General features: G+C 46.2%; 1 protein-coding gene across 1 annotated transcript in view; it reads right to left on the bottom strand.

Moving 5' to 3' along the window:
* The window catches only part of MARCHF6 (membrane associated ring-CH-type finger 6), a 2,224,824-nt gene that overhangs the window by 1,424,529 nt on the left and 778,241 nt on the right, over positions 1-22,054 (bottom strand). The window contains exon 12 of the mRNA XM_069613753.1: positions 15,243-15,323. Coding sequence (XP_069469854.1) covers positions 15,243-15,323 — 81 coding nt within the window. The remainder of the gene's footprint in view (positions 1-15,242; positions 15,324-22,054) is intronic.

Genomic DNA, 22,054 nt, shown 5'->3' with positions numbered 1-22,054 from the left:
CCTGAATTGGTTAGTAACCTTGAAGGAGCGAAAGCTGCAACCACAAGGGAAGTTATCACTGCGGGGATGGATGGGAGGGGCGATAAGGAATACGTCGGAGGAACATCCCGTCGAAAGAACGTTACCAGGTAAGAAAGTAACTTGTTCTTCGAAGGGATTGTGTCCTCCGACGTATTCCTTATCTTTGATAGATTCCCATAGCAGTGGTATGTAATTGGAGGACGGAGTGATAGTCTTATGTATCCCTTTAGGGATGGACCGAGTGTAATACGGCTTTGCCAAATTTGGTCTCTTGAGCAGTGGGGGAATCCAGATTGTAAAATTTAGTGAATGTATGTGCGGACGACCATGTGGCAGCCGCACATATGTCCCGGACCGGTACCCCTCTCTGGAGAGCCGAAGAAGCTGCGATACCCCTGGTTGAATGAGCCCTGAGGTTTTGTGGTGGCTCTTTCCCTGCTAGTCTATAACATTCCAGGATGGCCAAGATAATCCACCTGGAGATGGTTTGTTTTATTATGGGTAGTCCCAACTTGTGACCTGAGTATCCTACAAACAGCTGGTCTGTTTGCCTGATTCTAGCCATTCTGCTGATGTAAAAGCTGAGAGCTCGCCTAGGGTCCAGCCTGTGTAGCCTTTCCTCCTCTTTCCCCGGATGGGGAGGAGGGTAGAATGAAGGCAAGGTAATTTTCTGAGTAATATGGAATTCAGAAACCACCTTTGGGAGAAAATTAGGCTTCACCTGAAGGATAACCTTGTCCTTGTGGAAGATTGTATGAGGGGGTTTACAGGAGAGAGCTTGAAGCTCACTCAGCCTCCTAGCCGATGTTAGTGCTACAAGTAGGACAGTTTTAAGTGTGAGAAATCTTAATGCGCAAGAGTGAAGTGGCTCGAATGGAGTGCCCATTAAGAAGTTTAAGACAAAATTTAAGTCCCATAATGGAACCTGGAATGGTTTTGGAACATTAGTCAGACCCTTGAGAAATTGTACCACTAGAGGAATTTTGAAATACGATGGTTCCTCCGCAGTGCGCTTGAAGATAGAAAGCGCTGCGAGATAGCCTTTTACAGTGCCAACTTGAAGGCCTGAGTTTGCCAAGTAGAGTAGAAACGATAGCACCGTTGGTGTACCGCATGGAAAAGGGTCGATATTCTCTTCCCTACACCAGCTGCAAAACTTGTTCCAACGGCAGCGGTATAAAGACTTTGTTGCCAATCTTCTGGCCGAAAGCAACACCTCCATGACGTCATCAGGGAGATCCCAATCCTTGTACCTCAACCTTTCAGAAGCCAAGCGTGAAGGTTGAGGGTTCTGATGTCTGGATGGAGAACCTGACCTCCCTTCTGCGAGAGAAGATTCTCTTTGAGTGGAAGACGGATTGGAGGGCAGATGGACATATCTAGAAGGTCCGGGTACCACGTTCTCCTGGCCCAGTCCGGGGCAATTAGGATCATGGTTTTCCGGAATCTTCTCAACCTCCTGATCATTTGAGGAATAACAGGGACTGGTGGAAACGCGTAGAGGAGTGGAAACTCCCAGTCCATTACGAACGCGTCTCCCAGAGCTCCTCTCGGGGGAAATTCCCTTGAACAGAACAGATCGCACTTCCTGTTGGTGCTTGTGGCAAACAGATCCACCTGAGGGTTTCCCCAAAAGGCAAAGATCTCTTGAAGGACTTCCTGAGCTAGCTCCCATTCGTGGGAGACTGCTCTGCCTGCTCAGAGCGTCCGCTGTCAAATTCTTCTCTCCGGCTAGATGGACTGCCGATAGAGAGATTCCTTCCCGAATTGCCCAAAACCAGAGCTGCATTGCCTCTCTGCACAGTGGTAGTGAACCTACGCCTCCTCTTTTGTTGAGGTAGTGCATGGCCACCGTGTTGTCTGTCATTATCAGGACATTTCTCCCCTGTACTGATGGCAGGAAAGCTTTCAGCGCTAGTCTGATCGCTCTCAGCTCCAATAGGTTGATATGTAGTCTGGACTCCGATGGAGACCAACGACCGCTGATGGTCAAGTCGTTGGCATGGGCTCCCCACCCTGTGAGCGAGGCATCTGTGACTACTGTTATCTCCGGCCATGGTTGCCAAAACAGTTCTCCTTTCAAGATGTTCTCTTAATAGGCCCACCACTGAAGGTCGTGGGCTACCTTGTCCGGAATCCGGAGGAGGTCTGACATTCTCCCTGAGAATTGTGACCACTGATTTCTCAGTGCCCACTGAAAAGATCTCATTCTCAGGCGAGCCTCTGGCACAAGGAAGATGCAGGATGCCATGAGGCCTAGCAACCTCAAAAAGTCGAAGGCTGGGAGACGTTGGGCATTTTGAAACTTGGTGATCATCTGTAGAATATCCTGAGCCCTCACCTCTGGTTGCGAGGCTTTTCCCAGGGAAGTGTCCAGGACCGCTCCAATGAACTGGAGTCTCTGAGAAGGTATCATCTGTGACTTCTTTAAATTGAGGGAGAAGCCCAGTCTGTGAAGGAAGAGGCAGACATAATCTAGCTTGGTCCGGGCCTGTTCCGAAGATACGGCCCTGATCAGCCAATCGTCCAGGTAAGGATAGACGTGGATCCCTTCCCTCCTTAGACACGCCGCCACTACCGACATCAGCTTGGTGAAGAACCTCGGGGCGGAGGTCAGCCCAAATGGCAGAACTCGAAATTGATAATGAGAGTTGCCAATTGCGAACCTCAGGTATTTCCGTGCTTGAGATGGATTGGCACATGGAAATAAGCATCCTGAAGGTCCAGAGATACCAGCCAGTCCTGGAGCTGTCGGGCCTGAAGGATCTGAGAGAGTTACCATCTTGAACTTGTCCTTCCTGAGGAACTTGTTCAATTCTCTTAAGTCCAGGATGGGTCTCAGTCCTCCGTTCTTCTTTGGTATGAGAAAGTAGGGGGGAGTACCAGCCCTTGTTCCTGTCCGCTACAGGTACCGGTTCTATGGCACCTTTCTCTAGCAGGTCCATCATTTCCTGCAAGAGGAGCGGATCTGGAACTTTTCGGGAGCTGTTTCCCGGTGGATGACTGAGGGATGTGTAGAAAAGGTAGGCAGTAACCTTGGGCAACTGTCCCCAACGCCCAAGCATCTGACGTTATAGCCTGCCATTCTGTCAGATGGTGAGTTAACCTGCCCCCCATAGGGGTCTTGTGTGCGAAGGCCTCAGAGTGGTTTGGGGGCGGCAGATGCAGAGGCCGAGGGTAAAGAGGCACCTGCTGCTGCTGCAGTCTTAGTACCTTTGACCCGTCCACCTCGGGTGGATCTTCTTTGGCCTCTTTGAGCCGGCTGTCCTCTGCCTTTTCCGAATGTGGAATAATAGCGAAAGGACTTTCCCTTGCCAGAGGTTCCTGAGGGGCGAAAAGGAGTCTGGCGGATAGCAGCTCCTAAAGATTTTGCTGCTGCCTTGGAAGTCTGTAACTTTTCCTGACTGTCATCAGCCTTTTTTCCGAATAATGAAGAGCCGTCAAAGGGCATATTCAAAAGTCTGGCCTGTACATCTGGAGCAAAGCCAGAGTTTCGCAACCACGCATGCCTGCGGATTGTTGTACGAGCCGCCATGGCCCTGCTGATACTGTCAGCGGAATCGATGCCAGTTTGAAGAGACTCGCACATGGCATCTTTGCTATCTTGAATAATGTTAAGGAAGGCTTCTTTCTCCTCTCCATCGGGTATGCAGTCAGCCGCTGATGAAGCACACTCCCATAATGTGTGACTGAACCTGGCGAGCGTACAGGTGGCGTTGATGGACTTCAACGCCATACTACAGGCAGAGAAGACTTTCTTTGCCATAGAGTCGTACCTCTTGTCATCCCTGTCCTGTGGGACAGTAGGGTAAGCAGTCCTACTGCTGGATGAAGTTGCCGCTTGAACCACCAGGCTCTCTGGGGTCGGGTGTTTTGACATGTATTCAGGGTCAGCAGCCACTACCCTATACTTTGTCGACAGTCTTTTATTGACTGCTGGGATGACTTCGGGAGTCTCCCAATTGGATGCAATTTTTCTTTGCAAGGCCGCATGGAAGGGGACCACCAGGTCCTCCTGTGGACCTTTGTCCAATATATCCGTTAGATCATCCTGTTGGAAAACAGGTGAAGGCGCAGACCAGCCCATAAACTCAATTATTCTTGCCATCCGGGTTCTATATGGTGTTTCGGCATGTTCCCCTGGGTCTGGCTTTACAAATTCCACTTCTGGGGAAGTGTCAAGTCCACTGGCCTCATGAAGTGAGTCTTGTAGTTCCTTCAGCCTTTCTTCAGAGGTGAAATCCTCTGCAGCAGGCAGTGAGGATCTCTGTAAACCAAAAGTTTCTTGGTTTCTTCATAAATTGAAGAAAGACCAGGATATTCTGATCTCTGAAATGGAGTAAAGCCCATTTCTAGGGCTGAAGGAGCCAAACTCGTTATTGGACGAGAAAATGTCGAAGTCGTCGACGCCGATGTAACTGGCCTCGAAGGCGCCGAAAATGGCGTCGAAAAAACTGGACGGGGCCTCGAAGAATTCGAGAGGATCGGGATCCTGCTCGAGGGCATCGACGACAGTCTCGTCGTGCCGGAGGCCCTTGAAAACACCGTTGGCTGTGGAGCCTTGGTCCTCTCTTTCATGGGCGTCGAGTCGATCGACCGACCGATGCGTCGAGGAACCCTTCGACAACGGCGTCGATGGCGCCGACCCGTGCGTCGAAGAAATCTTCAACGACGGCGTCGAAGGAACCCTCGACGACGGCGTCGAAGGAACCCTCGACGACGGCATCGAAGACGGTGCCTTCTTACCCGATGGCTCATGGCACTCTCGGGTGGAATGTTTCGTCGGGTGCTGCGACTCGCGGCGTTTTGATTTTTTGGGTTTTTCACCCAGGATATCACCCTCAGCTGTCTTCGAGGGGGTCGAGGCCACGTTCTCGAAGACGCTTAACATTTTCTTTCTGAATTCCTCCCACTCAGCTTGAGAACTGTGTTTGGTGGGACAGGAAACTCTTTCTGGGGACACCGAAGACGACGAGGAATGGGACCTTCGACGTCTCTTTTTTGAGTGTCTAGATCTCGACGAATGGTGGAAGCTGCTTCGAATGGGAGTGTTTTCAACAGCGAGGAGACGAATGCCTCGACCCGGCCGACGAAACCTTTGAGGAGGATTTGGCTGACTTACCTCTCTCGATCTTCCCCTTTCGCTCATTCAGGGCTTTCACCGTCATGGACATGCAGTCCTCACACTCCGAACAATGGTGCTTGGACCCCAAGCACCATAAACAGACCCTGTGTGGATCCGTTATTGACATTTTTTTACCGCAGTCTAGACATTTCTTGAAGCCGGATCGCAGCGTCGTCGGTTCTGATGAAGAAGCCATCGAGAACGCTAAGGAATATTCGTCGAAATAGATTTAGATAAACCTGACTGAACTGAGCAACGACGTTCCGAGGCCCCACGAAGCGCAGAAAAACGGAACTGAGCAACGGACACAGCGTGTGTCCATTTATGGGCATGGTGACGTCAGCGCCGATACGGTGGCCGTCGAGGGACATTGACTCGCCAGACGTCGACGCGCAGCGCCCTCTACAAAACAAAATTCCGAGGCCAGCAAGCTGGAAACGTATATCAAAGATAAGGAATACGTCGAAGGACACAATCCCTTCGAAATATATTTACTATTATTTTTTTTTATAGTGCAATAGCCAAAATTTGATTTTTAACACATTTCAAAATACAGTATACAAAATAAAACAATTAAAAGAAAATATCATCCAACAATTTACAAGTTTTAAATAAAAACACACCACATAAAAGAAGAGGAAAAGATGAGAAAGAAATTCTAATCAACACAAATCAACGCAAATAATTCAATCTGTTACTAACTTCAATTCCCTAAAACATCTTCCCACCTCACATTTATTTTATACACTTCTATTCAAGCACATGTATCACAAGTATCAAGCAAGTTAAAGTCAAGGAAAAATATACACACTCCCTATATGAATTGTAGAAGTGAACCAGAGTGAAAACTGAACAAAACGGCACAGTGAAAACTACACACGAGATCCTCTAATAATTCCTCACAAGTGAGGGAAAGTTATTCCGAAATAGATTCTTATACACCCTAGCAACACTTCCAATCAGTTGTGATCCAGTTCAGCAAGACAGTGTATCCATATAAGCAATACTTAGAATGAAAACAGAGCAAAAAATGGCACTTCACAATGATTATACAGTGGGAAGAAAGAGTAGTTATAAGAAAGGAGTGCACCACACAGTTCGAATGGAGAATCAATCTCAAGAAGGCAGGTCTAACAAATGTGACCAGAGTCAATAGGCCTGTGCCAAAGTTAGTGGTACAGGGCAAGGGCCCAGGAGCAAAATGTTCTCGTAGCTGCAGTCAAGTGTTTGGTTAACGATATTTGAAATGGTGGTTGCAAAAAGTTTGAAAACACAATGTTAAGAGAGAGGGGGCAGCCAACCCAACAGGTAGGTAAAGGATTTAAAACACCTTTAGAGCTACCGCAGGGAAAAGGCGGCCTGGCGGAACAATGTACCTTTAAAGTGAAGAAGTGGCTCCTGCGGTGGCAGTTGTTCCTGGCAGCTCCTGCAGTTTGAGGGGACCAGCAGAGGAAGAGAGGCTCTCGTCGTGGAGGAAGGTTTGAGGTACTGCACTACCCAGGGATGAAACCAGCCGCGGTGCTGCCAAACGAAGTTTAAAAGGTACGCTCCTTTTAATCGCTGTCTGGGTCGATAGCTGCCTGGCTATCCGGTCTCCAAGTGCAGGGCACTGGAGATTTGACCACAGCAGGTTCGGGAAGGCGATTGCCAAACTGGTTCTTTCAGATGAAGATCTCCTCTCATCGTGTGGAGAAAAGTGGTGAGACGCTGCAGCAGGGCTTCACCGGTGGTTCAGTTGTTGCAGATGTCTTTGGCTTCTCTCCTCTTCGGCTTCTTAGTTCCAGTGGCGACGTCTTGCTCTTCCAGTCCTCAGGACCCTGCTTTTATGCAAAAAGATTCCCATTCATACAGCCTAGCTGTCACTCACACAGTGGAATGGTCATCTTGGCGGGAGACCCTCCAGCCTATCAGGATAGAGTGCGACATGGGTTGCGGAGGCAACCCTGTCCAGGGGTCCTACTCCCCCCCTCCCACACAATGGACCCACCCCAGACTCAGTGGCGCCGGAAGGAGGGCGGCAGAAGCCCGCCAAACTGACAAACAAAGGATCCCCGACCTGGGTTAGGATTGTAGAGAAAGACACGAGAAAGAAGTTGGATAAAAGGTCTGGCAAATAAAACCTACCGGAGCAAAGTTAATATTAAAATGACACGGCGGTATGTTAGAGGCTATCAGAAAAAGTGGTAGCCTCGAACAATGGGAAAATCCCATAGAGAAATATTTGCGGTCGAATATTAAAAGGTAGTAACCACTGTCACCAGCCAGAAACTTTTTAGAGAGGGACTTTAGGGTATCCTCTCGAAAATGAACATAGGGGAAACACTATTAACCCCTTCCAGTACCTCCATAGTAAGATGGGTTGTACTGGTTTAGTTCATAGAAATTGACTAGTAAAGTCAATGGGGACTTTATTTGCCCTGGGAGACAGTAATCAGCCCCAGGGCATGTAGTCTATGTTTGGGGGACCCTACGACACCCTGAGTCACTGAACTGAAGGCGCCGTGTAACACATGTGTGAATAAAGATGGTTCCTATGGGGAGAGAAAATCATTTTTGAGAAATGCACAAAAAAGTTGCATTTCTCAAAAACATGAAATGCAACTTTTTTTGTGCTTTTCTTTTCAATAATTTGTTTTTCAAGCTTTTTTTGATTCAATGTTGTTTAGTTTTGAATAATTTACTTACAAGCTCGATTTGGATTCACTGCAATTGGTTTTGAAAATACTTTTGTTGTATACTATATATATTTCTTATTTCAATTAATAAATGGTCAATACTTTTCCAGGTGTTTTTCTGGTAATCTCCTACTTGCGACTCTATATATGAGCACATAGTTTTACTTGTTTTTACCAAACTATATCTAAGACATTAATTACTATGTCATAACTACAGTGTGGGTTGCTCCTCTTTACGTTTATCTTTCAGTCTGCCCCAAATCCACACTGTACACCTTAGGGGTTACCCTACCCTTTCGTACAATATCATGGGCGGATCAGAAGCCTCCTTCCTTTGCTTCCCTACCGAGTAGCTGGAGCCTCAGCCTCCTGGGCCTCAGCCAAGCTCCTGCTCAGGGTCAGCCACATCTCACCATTGCTCTATTGCTGCCCCAATCCTTATTCACACCAGTGGACTAGCTGTCAGATCCCTATGTTCAGCCGGGATGCTCTCTGCTGCTGAAGCCCTTCTGTCATTACGGCCGCATCCAGTCTCGAATGTTACGCCCCTGCAGGCAGCCCGTGTCTCTGGGCCTTGCTTATAGCTCAGACGGGAGTTTGTGAGCTGTGGCCTGATCTTGACATCCGATCGCTTTGTGGCGCCGTCAGTGTTCCTGGAATGCACTCCAGAGGCTTTGTGCCCATCCATTATGTGCGTGTTTATCAATCTGACCAGCCTTCCATTGATACTTTGTTTCCGGCGCGTTTCGTGTATGTTACCTTTCGGGATTTCGTTGTGCTCTCTCCGGCGCTTCAGTGAGGGAGAAAATTCTCTATGTTATGCTGATTCTGTGTGCGCAGTCCTCCCGGCACCCGGGGCCGCTTCGCCTGCTTACATGCCCACACTTCCCAGCTGATCGTGCCTTCGGTGGGGTCACACGTCCATTCCCATGGGTGTGCACTACGCACCCTCTGTGCAGTTCCTGAGAGTCTTCACTGTTTTAACCTGGAACAGAGCACTTTCTGTGGGCTCCACAATGTTTACGGTACTCTGGCAAGCTGCCGCCTACACCCGGATGCCTTACTTACGTCTCTCGTCCTTTTGTACATGCCGGGCCGCCATTTTGGATCCTCTTTGTCTTAGCCACAGCACTTTTTGCAAGACTGGTTACGCGCAGACCACTGTTCCTGCAATTTCCAAAAAGCGCTCCACCAATGCCATATGTGTTCATCAATCAGTGGTCCTAATTCTGTCCATCCTGGGTCGTTATTTATAACGTTTTATTCCGGATCTCTGCAGAATCAGCAGCAGCTTCACGGAAGATACGTCCTCTCACATGGCCCTGTAGCCACGCCACCAAGGCCCAACATGTTGGCGTCAAAAATCACAATTCTCCTCTGTCAAGAAAATATTTTGTTCCAAACGATGTGCTGAACTCGCAGGAAAAAGGAACTGAAGTGTGGGGGTGTAGTGACATAATTTATGTAGCCGACATGTCCAAAGTCGAGTAGTAGCATGGTCGAGGGACGATGCCAAGCCGCACTATTCCCTATGTTGGAATTTTACGAGCAGCTGATGCTGATTGGCAATATCTATCTAGATGAGGATTATGCAGGAGAATGTAATCCATTGAAATGTGCATGTGAAACACATAGTGCAGACCCAAAAGCAAATAAGAAAGCAGGAGCATGATAAAATGATACTATTTGCATGTGACTGACTGCTGCACTCCAAGGTTGAGTGTGGAATAACACAGTCTAGCAGTAATACAAAAGAGGCCGTTTGCTGAAATTATATCCAAGCATGTGCAACTGGCACTGCTTATTAGGGGAGCATGGGCAGACCCATGGAGAGCACCCTGCACATGCACTGCAGAGAGACATTACATGCCCGTTATGCCCAATAATAGACAGGTCACTATTATGTTATTTTGTAATTTGGAGTCATTCTTCTGACTCAGTCATACGTGCTTGCACTCATTTTCACATTACAGATTGAGAAGCATACTGGGGCTTTGCAAAAATATGTGCAAACTAACTTTTGTAGTGTGGGCAGCCCTTCCTTTGGTTGCTGTATGTACAGGGTAGGGTGAAGAGGGGCAGTTTTAATTTTGCACCCTGAGACCTTAACAGTGTGTTAGGAAGAATTCTCAGAAATGTGCCAATTCCTCTCCACCTCAGAGACCCCCAGCAACTTCGCTGAATTTTGAGGACTTGAATTTTTAACCTGGAGAGAGTGAGACCCTTTTCCCACTCTCTCATGTATTTTAATGTGATTTTGAAGTTTGTTTCTTTTGGTTGTGGAGTCTGACAAACTCCATAGGCGTCATCTTTTACATTGTGTCACACAGCACCTTCAGTGCAGCGGCACAGGGAAGTCTTTCAGATTTCCCAAAGGTTTAAATACCTTCTCTTGGATAAACTAATGCTTCCAAGATCAGTGAGGTAAAATTGACTTTGCTTACACTTTTAACTTTCTAGACCCAGCACACACCATCTTACAATAGGGTGCTGGAGGGGTTACTTAGTATCCCTTTTGTCTAGCTTCTCATGTAACGATTTTATGTTACCCTTTCCTCACTGAATGGCTGGTGGCAGTGGTTTACTTTTAACTACTGTGGTGTGCAATTACCGTGGGCTGCGTTCACAGCTGCAGTAAAGCACCCAAGGGTGCCATCTTTGTCAAAATGGCCTGGTCTTTTTTCGTCATTTCTTTGTGGAAAGGTCCTTCTTGAGATTTACTCTGCGCGCCAAACCAGGTTTGGTCCCTTTGTACATTTTGCCTTTGGCAGGATTCAAGAGTAAAGCCCGCCTCTGGCTCCAGGGTGTCTGGTGGGGGCAGGAAGCAAGGGAGGTGCCCGAAACTCCCTGTGCTTAATCTCCTAGGAGTCAGGAATGCATTCTTAGGTGATTTGCCAGCCGGCTGTCGGGCAAGGACAGCCACCCTGCTGGGTGACTGACAGCTGGGCTGGAATGAATGGGAGAAACCTGCATAAAAGGCAAGGCTTTTTGGCTTGGAAGGCAGAGCCGACCACTGGACGAAGGAATCCGAAGCAGAACTTGAAGAGGACGCCTACTGCAACTCCTGGACCGTTGGTTTGCCGGTGAAGCCCTGCTGCTGTGCTGAAACTCCAAATTCGTATAGAGAGAGAAGCCCCACAAGACAACTAGTCCCTTTGAGTTGGTGGGACCAATCAACTCCAAAGTAAGCCACCTGGACATCCTCTCGGAGCTGGTTGAAATTCCACTGAAGACGCTGCTAGAACCAAATAACCAAGGAGAGGAACACCAGATCGTGTGCATTGCTTTTAAGCTGGCCAAGAGCTCCAGGAAGATCCTCAGGACTCCCAGGAAGCAGGACTGACCAAGCCTGAGCCCCCTCAACAGAGTGCGGGACCCAAGATGCAAGGAAAGCCCATCTCGACAGCCAGGAACCGCGGTGCTGCTATTTGCGGTAGACACAAGGAGCTGAAACACCGAAGTACCACTTGGTTGGAAGATTGCTGGATGCGAGCAGTTACTGTCCCATTGTAGTGGAGAAGACCTACCTCTTGTCCCCACGACTGAGGCCGAGGAACACCAGGATCTGCAGAGCTGCACAGGAACAGAAGTCATCTGCTTCACTTTTCTTCAACCTAAAGGTACTGTAAAGTCAGAGAACTTACCTCTTGTTGTGCCACCTTGCTTTTCCTCGTTGGAGACTTTTCTCTGTTGCCCCTGTAGAGTTGCCAACAGCTTCTTTACCTCACAAGCCTTATCAGCTTGTGGCCCTACGTTGAATTTCTTCTGATTCTACAAAGACTTCTAAAACATTGTGCAAGACTTACTTGCCTGCAAGAAGTGCTTCAGTTCACCTTGACTTTTGCTAACTCAACATTGGCTGGCCTGGCTCCCTGAATGACTCTTCTCTCCTCTGCTTAGGTTTGTCTTCCTTCAAGGAAGGGGTTAACTAACTTTGCATTGGGGTTACCAAGAGTACGTAACTGCTTCAGAATATTTGTGTGATCTCTTCTTTTGTTCTAATAATCTTTTTCCTATGACATATTCCTAAAACTGATTCTAAATGCAACAGTGATATATTAATTTCCCCAGCACCCTAACTATTGAAGTCACCTGAGGGTGTAGGTTGTGTCTGTGGGCCATCCCAAATGGCTACTTGCTGATTTAGATATCTTAAGAGTGTGTATTTTTGAAGTGTATTTGAGTGTTACTGTTATATTGCCCCTTCTGAAGAAGGCTTATTCTAACTGACTGATAAATAAATGAATAATTGTTCAATCAAGAAACCCTGTGTGTAAGAGTTTATTTGAATAATTGTCACTGAATCTCTGTGTAACACCCCTACAGCTCACATTGACCCCTCTTGAGATAAGCCTGGCTGCTCAACACGCTACCAACCTGTGTAGTACAGACTTATACCAAAGGTTGGGTTCCTATTGCCAGGAGGTCAGGGTTGTTGTAGTGCACCCAAAGCGTACTGCATACAATCTTGCCTAACACAGTTCATGACTCTCGGAACCTCCAGCTCTGCATTAAAGAAATTAGACCAAGTACCAAGAGCATCCCGGCAACCTAATCTACCATTCTCTGATCTATGTTGCAAACAGTCTACAAAGTACTAAAACAAATTGCCAGGAAGAAAAGAGTGAGAGGAATGTGAAGAGGAGGCCATGTTGTTCCTTTGTATGCCTTTTCAAGACTGAATATGACATTTCATGCAATATTGTGCCTTTTCAGCCTTTGTTAAACTATTATCCAGTATGTTAGGCTAGACCACAGTATGAAGAACATGCTCTGCCAGAACCTGCTATTTGTAGTTATTGGCCTACTGACACCTTTCAGATATTTTCACCTGCAGTGCAATTCCGCCTAACATTGAGGTGACAATACAAAGGGCTTCTCATTGCAGGTTTGGCGGTGTAGTAAAAACATGACAGTAATTCCACACAATCATTTGCATCGTAACCACAGATTTACATGTGAACAAGTAATTCTGTATTCAGTACTATGTAAATGACCATTTGCTAAGTATAAACATCAGGGTTGGAAATTGAAGGGAGCTGGGAGATATTTAGCTCTACCTTGAATCCAAGAAGAGAATAGTCAGCTGGACCCCAGGAGCTATGTTTTACTCCTCAAGCTAACTGATGCCGAACACACAACGATTTGTATCTAACTCTGTGCATTTGGTATAATCCATAAACAAACATTAGGACAGATCTATACAAAATTTAAAGCAAAAGGGTAAACAAAATAATAGATTTGCATCTTCTGTGGAAGCTCAATTTTCCGAAAGTTCTGTAGCAGCTTCTCGTTCCCCAGTGGTAGCTCTTGATCACAGATTAATATTGGATACACAGGAGCTGCTTTTAGCTCCTGCTCATCCAATCTTAATTTTGATCCCTGAACATGCCAAAGGTTTATCATTCCTATATGGTCTTTCTCAAGGCTGTTCCATCATGCATAGCACACATGACAGAACCTGCAGCATCTCCTCGTCCAACAACAATACCAACTAAAATTCTAGCCTTCCAGCCTAACTGACATCACATCAATCCATACCGACACAACAATGAAAGACTATACCAAACACGCTTAACAACAAATCGCAAGACATGAATGAACCAGACTGGACTACCCGAGAAACACTTTATACCAAACATACCCACCCCCAGGGCAAGCCCATTCTGGGTCTCACCATACGCTACTCCTCCAAAAACAGGAAAGCCTATTCACACACACAACCCAGTTTCTTCCAATCTCTCCTCACTTCCAATGCTATGCAGGTGACACTCAACTCTCCTTCAAGCTTCCCTCCTCCTCCCCCTCTTCCTCCTCTCTCATCCCGGACTGTCTGATGGATATGCAGTCATGGTGTGCTGCCAACGATCTCTGCCTTAATGCCATTAAGAGAGATCTCTCTCATTAGGACCCGTGCTCCCACCTTCCCTCCGGCCACCCTCTATGGGTTCCACCCTCTAACAAGGCTTTGACTTCTCTCTATCCTTCTCTCCTCACATCTCGAACCTTGCCAAGAAGGTCAACTATCAATTGCACTTCCTCTGAGGTATTCCCTCTTTCCTCTCCTTCCCCCAGAAACTCATTGTCTCTAGAGCTCTGGTTCGCTCTAGGCTTGACTAATGCAACAGCCTCTTCCTCAATCCTTCTGCATCTTCCTTTCGCCCCTTTCAACTAATTCATTTTAAAACTGCAAGACTTATCCTGGGCCTCAAGCCCTGGGACTGCATCTGTCCACCCCTAATTTCTTTTCGGTGGCTCCCGGTGACTGCTAGGATCAAATTCAAGACCCTCTTCATCATCCACAAGGCTTACTGGGGCCTTGAACCTCGCTACATCCAACTCTCCCTCCCTAAATATCTCCCTTCTAGAGCCCTTTGCTCTGCTACCTCCAACTCTCTGCATGACAGCCGCTTCTCGAAGCAAATAGCTGAGGGTAGATCTCTCTGCTCCCTCTGGAATGGTCTCCCTGCCCCTCTCAGGCTTGAGATGGAACACCTTAAGTTTTTTCCTTCTTCACCCACCCCCTCCCCTGATAACTCCTCATTCCGCCTCTGCAACTGGCTGCCTGGTTTTATCCAAGTACTACAGGGTTCCAGCCCCACACCCCACCCCCTCAGTCCCCACACTTATCTGCACCCACTGACACTTGTCCTCTGGCCCCTCCTGTTGCGCTTCCCCCTTGCCTCACCCTTCCCAACCACCCAAGCACTTCTTTGCAGACATGGCACTTTTACCCTCCCCGGTCCTTCCATAGCACTTTTTCTGCTGCACATGAATGTACCGAATTTCTCCTGTTTCCCTCCCTGTTTTTGTCTTGTGATGCCTTGAAACACCATTTGTTGAATAGACGCCTTACAAATAACATAAAATAAATCGGCACATAAGACTAAATAAACAACAACTACCTTGCGCCTAGCAGTCAACCTCACCAACTCAAATCCAAGCAATCTCTTGTAGGTCCTTTAGAGCAAGAAGTCATGACAGTCTTAGTAGTCCGGCTATATAATTCTAACATCACTATACAGCAGGATAGCAAAGAAAGCTCTGGTTTACTGAAGTAGGCAGAATAGCTGATGCAGTAGTATCAGCCCTATGCAGGAACAAAGGTATGGCGCAGCACCACACCTAGTAGCAAGGCACTGCTGGGCAATTAATGAGAACCTAAAATGGGACGGTAGTTAGAGGCCACAGCATTATACATCTTAATACCAGCAGAAAAGCATGGTAGAGAAAACAGGTGAAGTCCTGTCAATGAAGTTTAAAGCAGGGCATGTACATAAAGTAGAATCTTAGCACAACAGTGAGGAACAAAGGGTACATGCGCAAGTAAACTAAAAGTGACCTGATGCATGGAGCAAGCCAAATAAATGTTAAAGGTCCATCATATCACAGTGTAATCTATTTCCATTATAAAAGGATACATGGCAAAAAATCAGAGTGACTGCCAGCAGCACATAGCCTACAATTGTAGTGATAAGGCCTTCAAAATGGGATGCTCGAACCTGATGGAGAGAAAAGTGGAAAATTGTTAACCAATATGTGCTTTAAAACTTGATTATTACTGCGCTTGCACAAACAAAATGGTATAAGTCACAGTTTCACTATTCAAAACCTTTTTCATTACATGTATTTGATTCAACAGTGCTGTCATATAATACATAGAGACAAAGCAAGGTAAATATCACTGTTGAAGCAGAACTCCCCTCGCTAAAAAATAATAATAATAATTCCTGGGCCAGTCTCCCTCTCCTAACTTCTGTGGTATGTCTGGGCCTGCCTCCTAACCGGCTCCCTTAGTACCAAAAGTAAACTCTAAACATTATAAAGATAATTGTGGGGGTGGGGGCAGACACTGTTAATGGCTGCCTAGCATAAGGGCACTGGATGGTCCGGTGCAAAAGGTTTCTGCCACTCTACTGTGAGGCTAGCGTTAGAAGCTTAATAAAGAGTAGGAGTGCATCAGGAGTTGGCGTACCTAGTATGCCCCTATGGGGTTGGTCAAACTGGAATGCCAAAGGGTAGAGATTAAGATTTTGTCTGCATGCAGAAACAAAGCGTTGCCCCTGCCCACATAAGTCTAAAACTGTGTTTTGCAGCATCTATGTAGTGTCAGGACTTTGTAAACCAGCCAGCAAACCTTAGCAGCTGCATTGAAATCACAGCAACGCGAGACTACAATATATGCTCTTTAGGTTTAACTGGTGCCATTACCTCGGAATGCCTCAAGTTTCACAATGTCTTCCTGGCTTGGATACAACATGACGCATGCAAAATAAGTTACACATTTTTTAACTGTGCAAAGTCTGCCGTTCCCAGTGTACTTTCATTACGAATTAGAGAGAAAAGAAACAACATGGCATACAAGGACAAACAATGTACTGTTCAGGGATGGGTCACGGCTCCCCCATGTACTGTGATCCTCCCACTAAGCTGGACCAACTCTGAGATACCAATGGGAGACGTTACCATCAATCAACTATTAAATAAGACCAACACTGAGGAGACGATGCAACACCTCGCCATCAATCAGCTCTCAATCATCAAACCCCCTCAGGCCTACACATAAAATGATAAACAGTCTGCCCGCTCCACAGTGCTGACAACATGCACCGGCCAGGAACTATAAAAAATTCAACTCTGCTGTGAAATTGAAGACTACATACAATGCTTGTGTTTTATAGAATACTTCCATAGGTAGAACAATGAACAAAGGGGTTCCATGTGTTAATATCCCTGCAAAAATATCGCCATACAAGAATGGTGCCATATTTATGCAGCAATCTTAACCCATTAAACCTTTACACCGCGCATATATGTCACCGGACCGTATTCACCAGTTTGATAGAACCAGGTCGGCCCGCTGCCAGCGCTGTGGCCATGACCCGGCCATCTCCTTACATATGATGTGGGCATGTACCAAGTTGCGTCCATTCTGGCAGGGGGGTGGTGGAGTGTTGCTCTGCAATTCTGGGTCAGGCCATCCCTTGCAAACTACTACACTGTATGTGGAGGTGGGCCCCGGATCTCCCTAGGCAGCAACGTAAATTGATTACGACCAGTATGATACTCACCAGGCGCTGTATCATTTTGAATTCGACCAGTTTGTCCCCCCAGGAGATAAAGATGTGGCTGAAGGACTTAACGTGGCTTAGTGACATGGATAAGGAATATGGGGGCCTGTGCGGACAGAAAAATAGGCCGAAAGACATTTGGGGTCACTGCTTACCTATTATCCCGAAACCCGACCCTGCAGAATAAACTGAAGGTACCACGGGAACTCCTGCACTTGAAGTACACCCCATATACGAGCAAGTTCCGGGGAACTGCCCCCTTGTGTTAACGGAACAGTAGGACGTTGCGTGTCCTGATGTCTCGTTAATATAACGTGATGATTCCATGTATGGTTACCGGTACTATGTGATGTGAATCTCCAATAAGGAAAGTGTTTAAAAGAACCCATTAAACCTTCAGGGGACACCCCAGCAACCCCCATATTATTTTAAAGGGAACGGGGTACACCCCTGCAACCCCCACTCCCATTTACCCTAAAAAGTATCCCCACTAATAATATCGCCTATGGCCGTTCCCGACGACCATATATATGGTGATATTATTGGTGGGGATAATATTACCTGATACCAACCAAGTGCTGTCCAGATTATGGCAACACAAATAAAAGTTTCAACTAAACATGGCCCTGTGACCGTAAACTTAAAATCTGAAAATGACATACTCTGAAAACATGTAACATCGGACATACTCAACAAACACGTGACTAAAACAGAACCTAACTGCTCTCTAATCCCCACACAAGCGTGAAGGGCAATCAAAATGCTAGAGGTCTCACTCACTGTTTACCTTGTGAATATTTAAGATGTATTGTGATGTTTTGTGGACAAATGCACGATTTATACTAACTGCTGGGAACGTCACTTGTGTCCTGTATGGCGACTGCCTACCTCAAACTTAACCCCTTCAAGAGCAAAATGTGTCATCATCCATCCACGCTAAACACCTTGCCAACAACGGCTCACTGATATGCACCTTGAAGGATCTGATCTGCAACTCTCGCATTCAGCAAAATACTTAGGCTTAATCATTGGCAGCAGCCTGTCCTTCCAACAAAACATAGAAGGCCTGAATCGCTTATCTCCTAATCTTCACCCATCGCAAAATCAAATCTTTCATCCCACCGCAGGACATCCGGACTGTAGTGCAGGCCCGTGGGGTATTACACATCGAAGCTGGAAATACACTCCTGACAGGGATCTCAGCTGCTCAGTTGGCTCCCCTAAAAGCAGTCTACCACTTTGCAGCACCACTTTTTATGGTTGCGCAGAAAATTGGCCAAATCACCCCATTCCAAGACAAATTACATTGGTGTCCTCTCCAGGCCAGGATACTGTTCAAGACTGCATGTATCATCTACAAAGCGGTCACAAGTAGCAGACTGAAAGCCAATTTCCATATATCTGGTGGCATATACTCCTTGGGTAACAAATCAACCCACAGAAACAAATCACAATCCATCCACAAAGAGAGGACCCACAAACGCTCCTCGTCAGACACCCACCCGCTGGAACTCTATCCCAGTATTGGCTATTAATACGCCCACATTATTTCAATTTTGCAAAAAATCTTTTCAAACGTGGCTTTTCAACTGCACCTAACCAAGGACTACTCTAAATGGACGCACATAAAGCAGCACACAGTACTGTGCTGTTAAAAGATGCCAGCCCAAATGCTGGCTACCCACACCATGTACAGCGTTGTGCAGCTCTCAAGCTACTTATGCGCTTTAAAAAATAAAAGTAAAAATGAACTCTGGGACAAATCATTAAATACATGCGAAGCAGCAGTGAGGACAACCATCAACATCTTGTACCACATATTTCAACCCCTGGGACTTCTCATTGGCGTCCAAAGATCCACAAACCAGGCAGTACAGACTGCAAGGTCATCTCCGGAGTAAATGCATTAACCAAAGCCACATATGGATATACTAAAGCACTCTTAAAACCTCTAGCAAGTGGCACAGAAAGCTTTGTAAAGGACAATTGCTCAGAAATATTAAAGAGGCAGATGGATGCACTACTGGCCATGTTGGATGTCAATGCACTTTATTCCATCATTCCTTATGAAGCTCAAATGGAAGCATGCCAGAACGTCCTGAAGAAAAGTGAACAACAAGATATACACCCCCAATCACAGCTATCACAGATCTCATGAGATTGATACTCCCATACAACAATTTTTGCTTCAATGGAAGACATTTTCTCCAAAAGACTGGAACAGTCATGGGCACAGAAACGACACCACAGTGTTATTAACACATTCATTGGAATTTCAAGGAAAGGTTCTTATAACAATCGCTGAAACCACTACAATACCTGCTTTGCATGGATGACATCTTCTTGATATGGAGTCGAAAGCAAAGACTCTCAAACAATTTCATGAATCACTAAATGCCTTCCACCACTGCATTAAGTTCACTATGGAATATTCAATTCAAAGAACATACATTCCATGGATACAAATATCCCTGTTAGAAGGAGCAGCCAAGCAGAACAGCTGCATGCAAGAAACTCACAGACAGGAACAAATACCTGCACGTGGCAGGTTTCAATCCAAGCCACACAAAACAGTTGCATCAATAGCTAGGCTATCCGGTGCCAAAACGTATGCCCCAACAGGAAGGCAAGGAGCAACTTGCCCCTTCCACACACCCTTCTTCCAAAAGAAAAGGGCCAATCAGCTGGACAAATTGACATAGAATTTGATTGTGCATTACAACAACCCAGAAAGAACCAATACAGAGAAAGCAGAGATAAAGAGCAAACAGATTTGGTGGTCACCTATCATCCAGCGATGACAACTGAATAGGATTGTTAAGGACCTACAATCAATATTTAGCCGGGATTATGAGCTGAGATACCACTATATAAGCAACTGAGAAAACAATGTCCTGTTTTTATGTTAGGTATTCACCTATTTGCGCCAACTGTATAAGTATTGTTGCAACAGTGTGGGCTTCATTCTTTCATTCTTTCCATTAACACCACAGTGCCATAAAGTCTTTTTTCATGATACCTTTAATTTCTCCAAGTTTGTACACTGTCTTTTATATATATCTAAATATCACAATGTTTCTTTACAGTTTTTCCTTTTCTCTCTACACGTGTTTCTCCACAGTTTTATAGTGGATCATCAGGAGAAAGTCCTGTTATTCTTTTCTTTCCTTTTTATTATTCATATGCGCAATCATTTTGGTACATTTTGGTGCATTCATTTGAATTTTAGTTTGGCTCTCCACTTTCTATTTCAGGGTGGTAGTAGCCGTTCAGTTTTCTTGGAGTGGGATCCGCTTGTCCCCTTGTTCGTACCGCCGATCCGTGATGAGAAAACTAGCATGGCTTCCGACAAAAAGTACATTTCCACTAGATCAAGAACAAAGAAGAACTAGAAGGTAGCCATTTAATGGCAAGAGATGCAGAACGTGAAAACACATCTGCACTGGATCTGCCATAACCTCACAGAACCAAACAAAGGGGATACCAAGCATATTCAGCTGCAGATCACCCAATGTTGTTATATATCATCCAATGCAAGGAATGAATGTAGGCAAGACGTGAAAGGATAAACCTATACGGAGACACTTTCTTGAACCACACAAACACCAGTGGGATGTGTGATGAATTCCCCCAGAAACCCCTACCTGGGACCCCTCATGTGGGCAAGGAAAGGCAGACGCTTCTTGACCCTGGGGGTGGTGTTCTGCGGGAGAATCATATGGGGAAGGGTGGGGGGGGAGAGAAGCAGGTCGGGAAGAATGGCAAAATCCTTTTTGTAACTTTCTCTGAGACCCTACTCTTCTGATGGCATACTGTAAAATTGAAGTTGTTAGAAAAACTGATTTTTGACATTGTGGACTCCTAGTCCCACACTGCCCAAAGTACTGGGACGAGGAAGAGGGCTGCAGAAGCACGAGACTACAAGTGTCAGCCTATTAGTGGTAATGACCCACACCTGAGGGAGACTAGGAGGCATCGAAGGCCCCCTCTGGGGCAGGCGGGAAAGAAGAGTAGTATCGGAAGGTGTAGTAGTTGTGACACCTCCACGTGGCAGAAGAAAGCAGAGACGCAGGCAGGGACCACCGTTGTGGCAAGTGGCAGAATAACAATCTAACATTCAGACCAGAATGGTGTGACTGTGTCTATGTGGGGCAAACCAAAGCCCAGTACCAAAAGGGAAATAATTAGAGAAACTAAGACAATCCACCTTTGCCCAAGCCAACAGAGAATCATACCAAGGTAAGAGATACAAAAACAAGATTGCCAAAGCCAAGAGACTTAACTTAAGAACTCAGGTGTTTGTAAAACATATTGCCATATGTTAAGGTGGCCATAAGAAGAATTGGCTTTAACCCACATTACCAAAGCCAAAGAAGTATCAGCAAGGCATAAAATAAGCAGTGTTGTACAGGAATTTGCAAAAACAATTCTGTAGGTTTGCTAATCAAATTGACACTTGTGTAGCAAAGCTAGCTATTTAAGTTACCCTTTGCAATGAAAGCACAGCTCACCCTGCATTCCTCTCTTGCCATCGGGGCTCTTTTCTCTGTTCTCTGCAAGTTCAAAGTGGCTAACTGAGAATGAGTGCAGCAGTAATCCTCTCTTCCACTCTAGTGCAGAAGGCCTGTGTGGGACTGCTACGCCAGAATTTCTTTTTCAAATAATTGCTAACCAGAAGTAATCGTGATATGATATGGAATTTATAACGCACCTTTACACAAGTGTTTCAAGGCACGACGAGGCAAGGGACGGGAACAGAGGGAAGACAGAGACAACAATCTTACTAGGCCAGGTGGCATTGAGATCGCGCAAGTGCAGGGGAGGGGAGGGGGGTGAAAAGTGCGAGGGGGGAGGGGAAGTACAGTACAAAGGATAAACAGTAAATAAATAAAAACAATAAATAAGAACAATTAATAAGTGCAGACACCAAGTGTCAAGTGCTGGTAGGGCACTGTAGTGATACAGAAACAGCCCCACAAGTGCAAGGGTTGCCAGGGGGGCAGTGCAGGTGTGCAACTGGTGGGGAGGGGACCTTGGCCCGAGAACAGAGGGTAGCCAGGTGACCAGTGCAGTTTCAGCCAGGAGTTCAGCAGGGGAGAGGAGGAGAGAAAGCAGAAGCAAAGAGGAAGGTCTTGAGATGCTTCCGGAACCATAGATGGTTC

This window comes from Ambystoma mexicanum, chromosome 5p (genome assembly GCF_040938575.1).
Source record: "Ambystoma mexicanum isolate Mex_15411 chromosome 5p, UKY_AmexF1_1, whole genome shotgun sequence".
Taxonomy (NCBI): domain Eukaryota; kingdom Metazoa; phylum Chordata; class Amphibia; order Caudata; family Ambystomatidae; genus Ambystoma; species Ambystoma mexicanum.
Note: the sequence above shows the minus strand (reverse complement) of the source record. Positions and strands in the feature narration are given on the sequence as shown.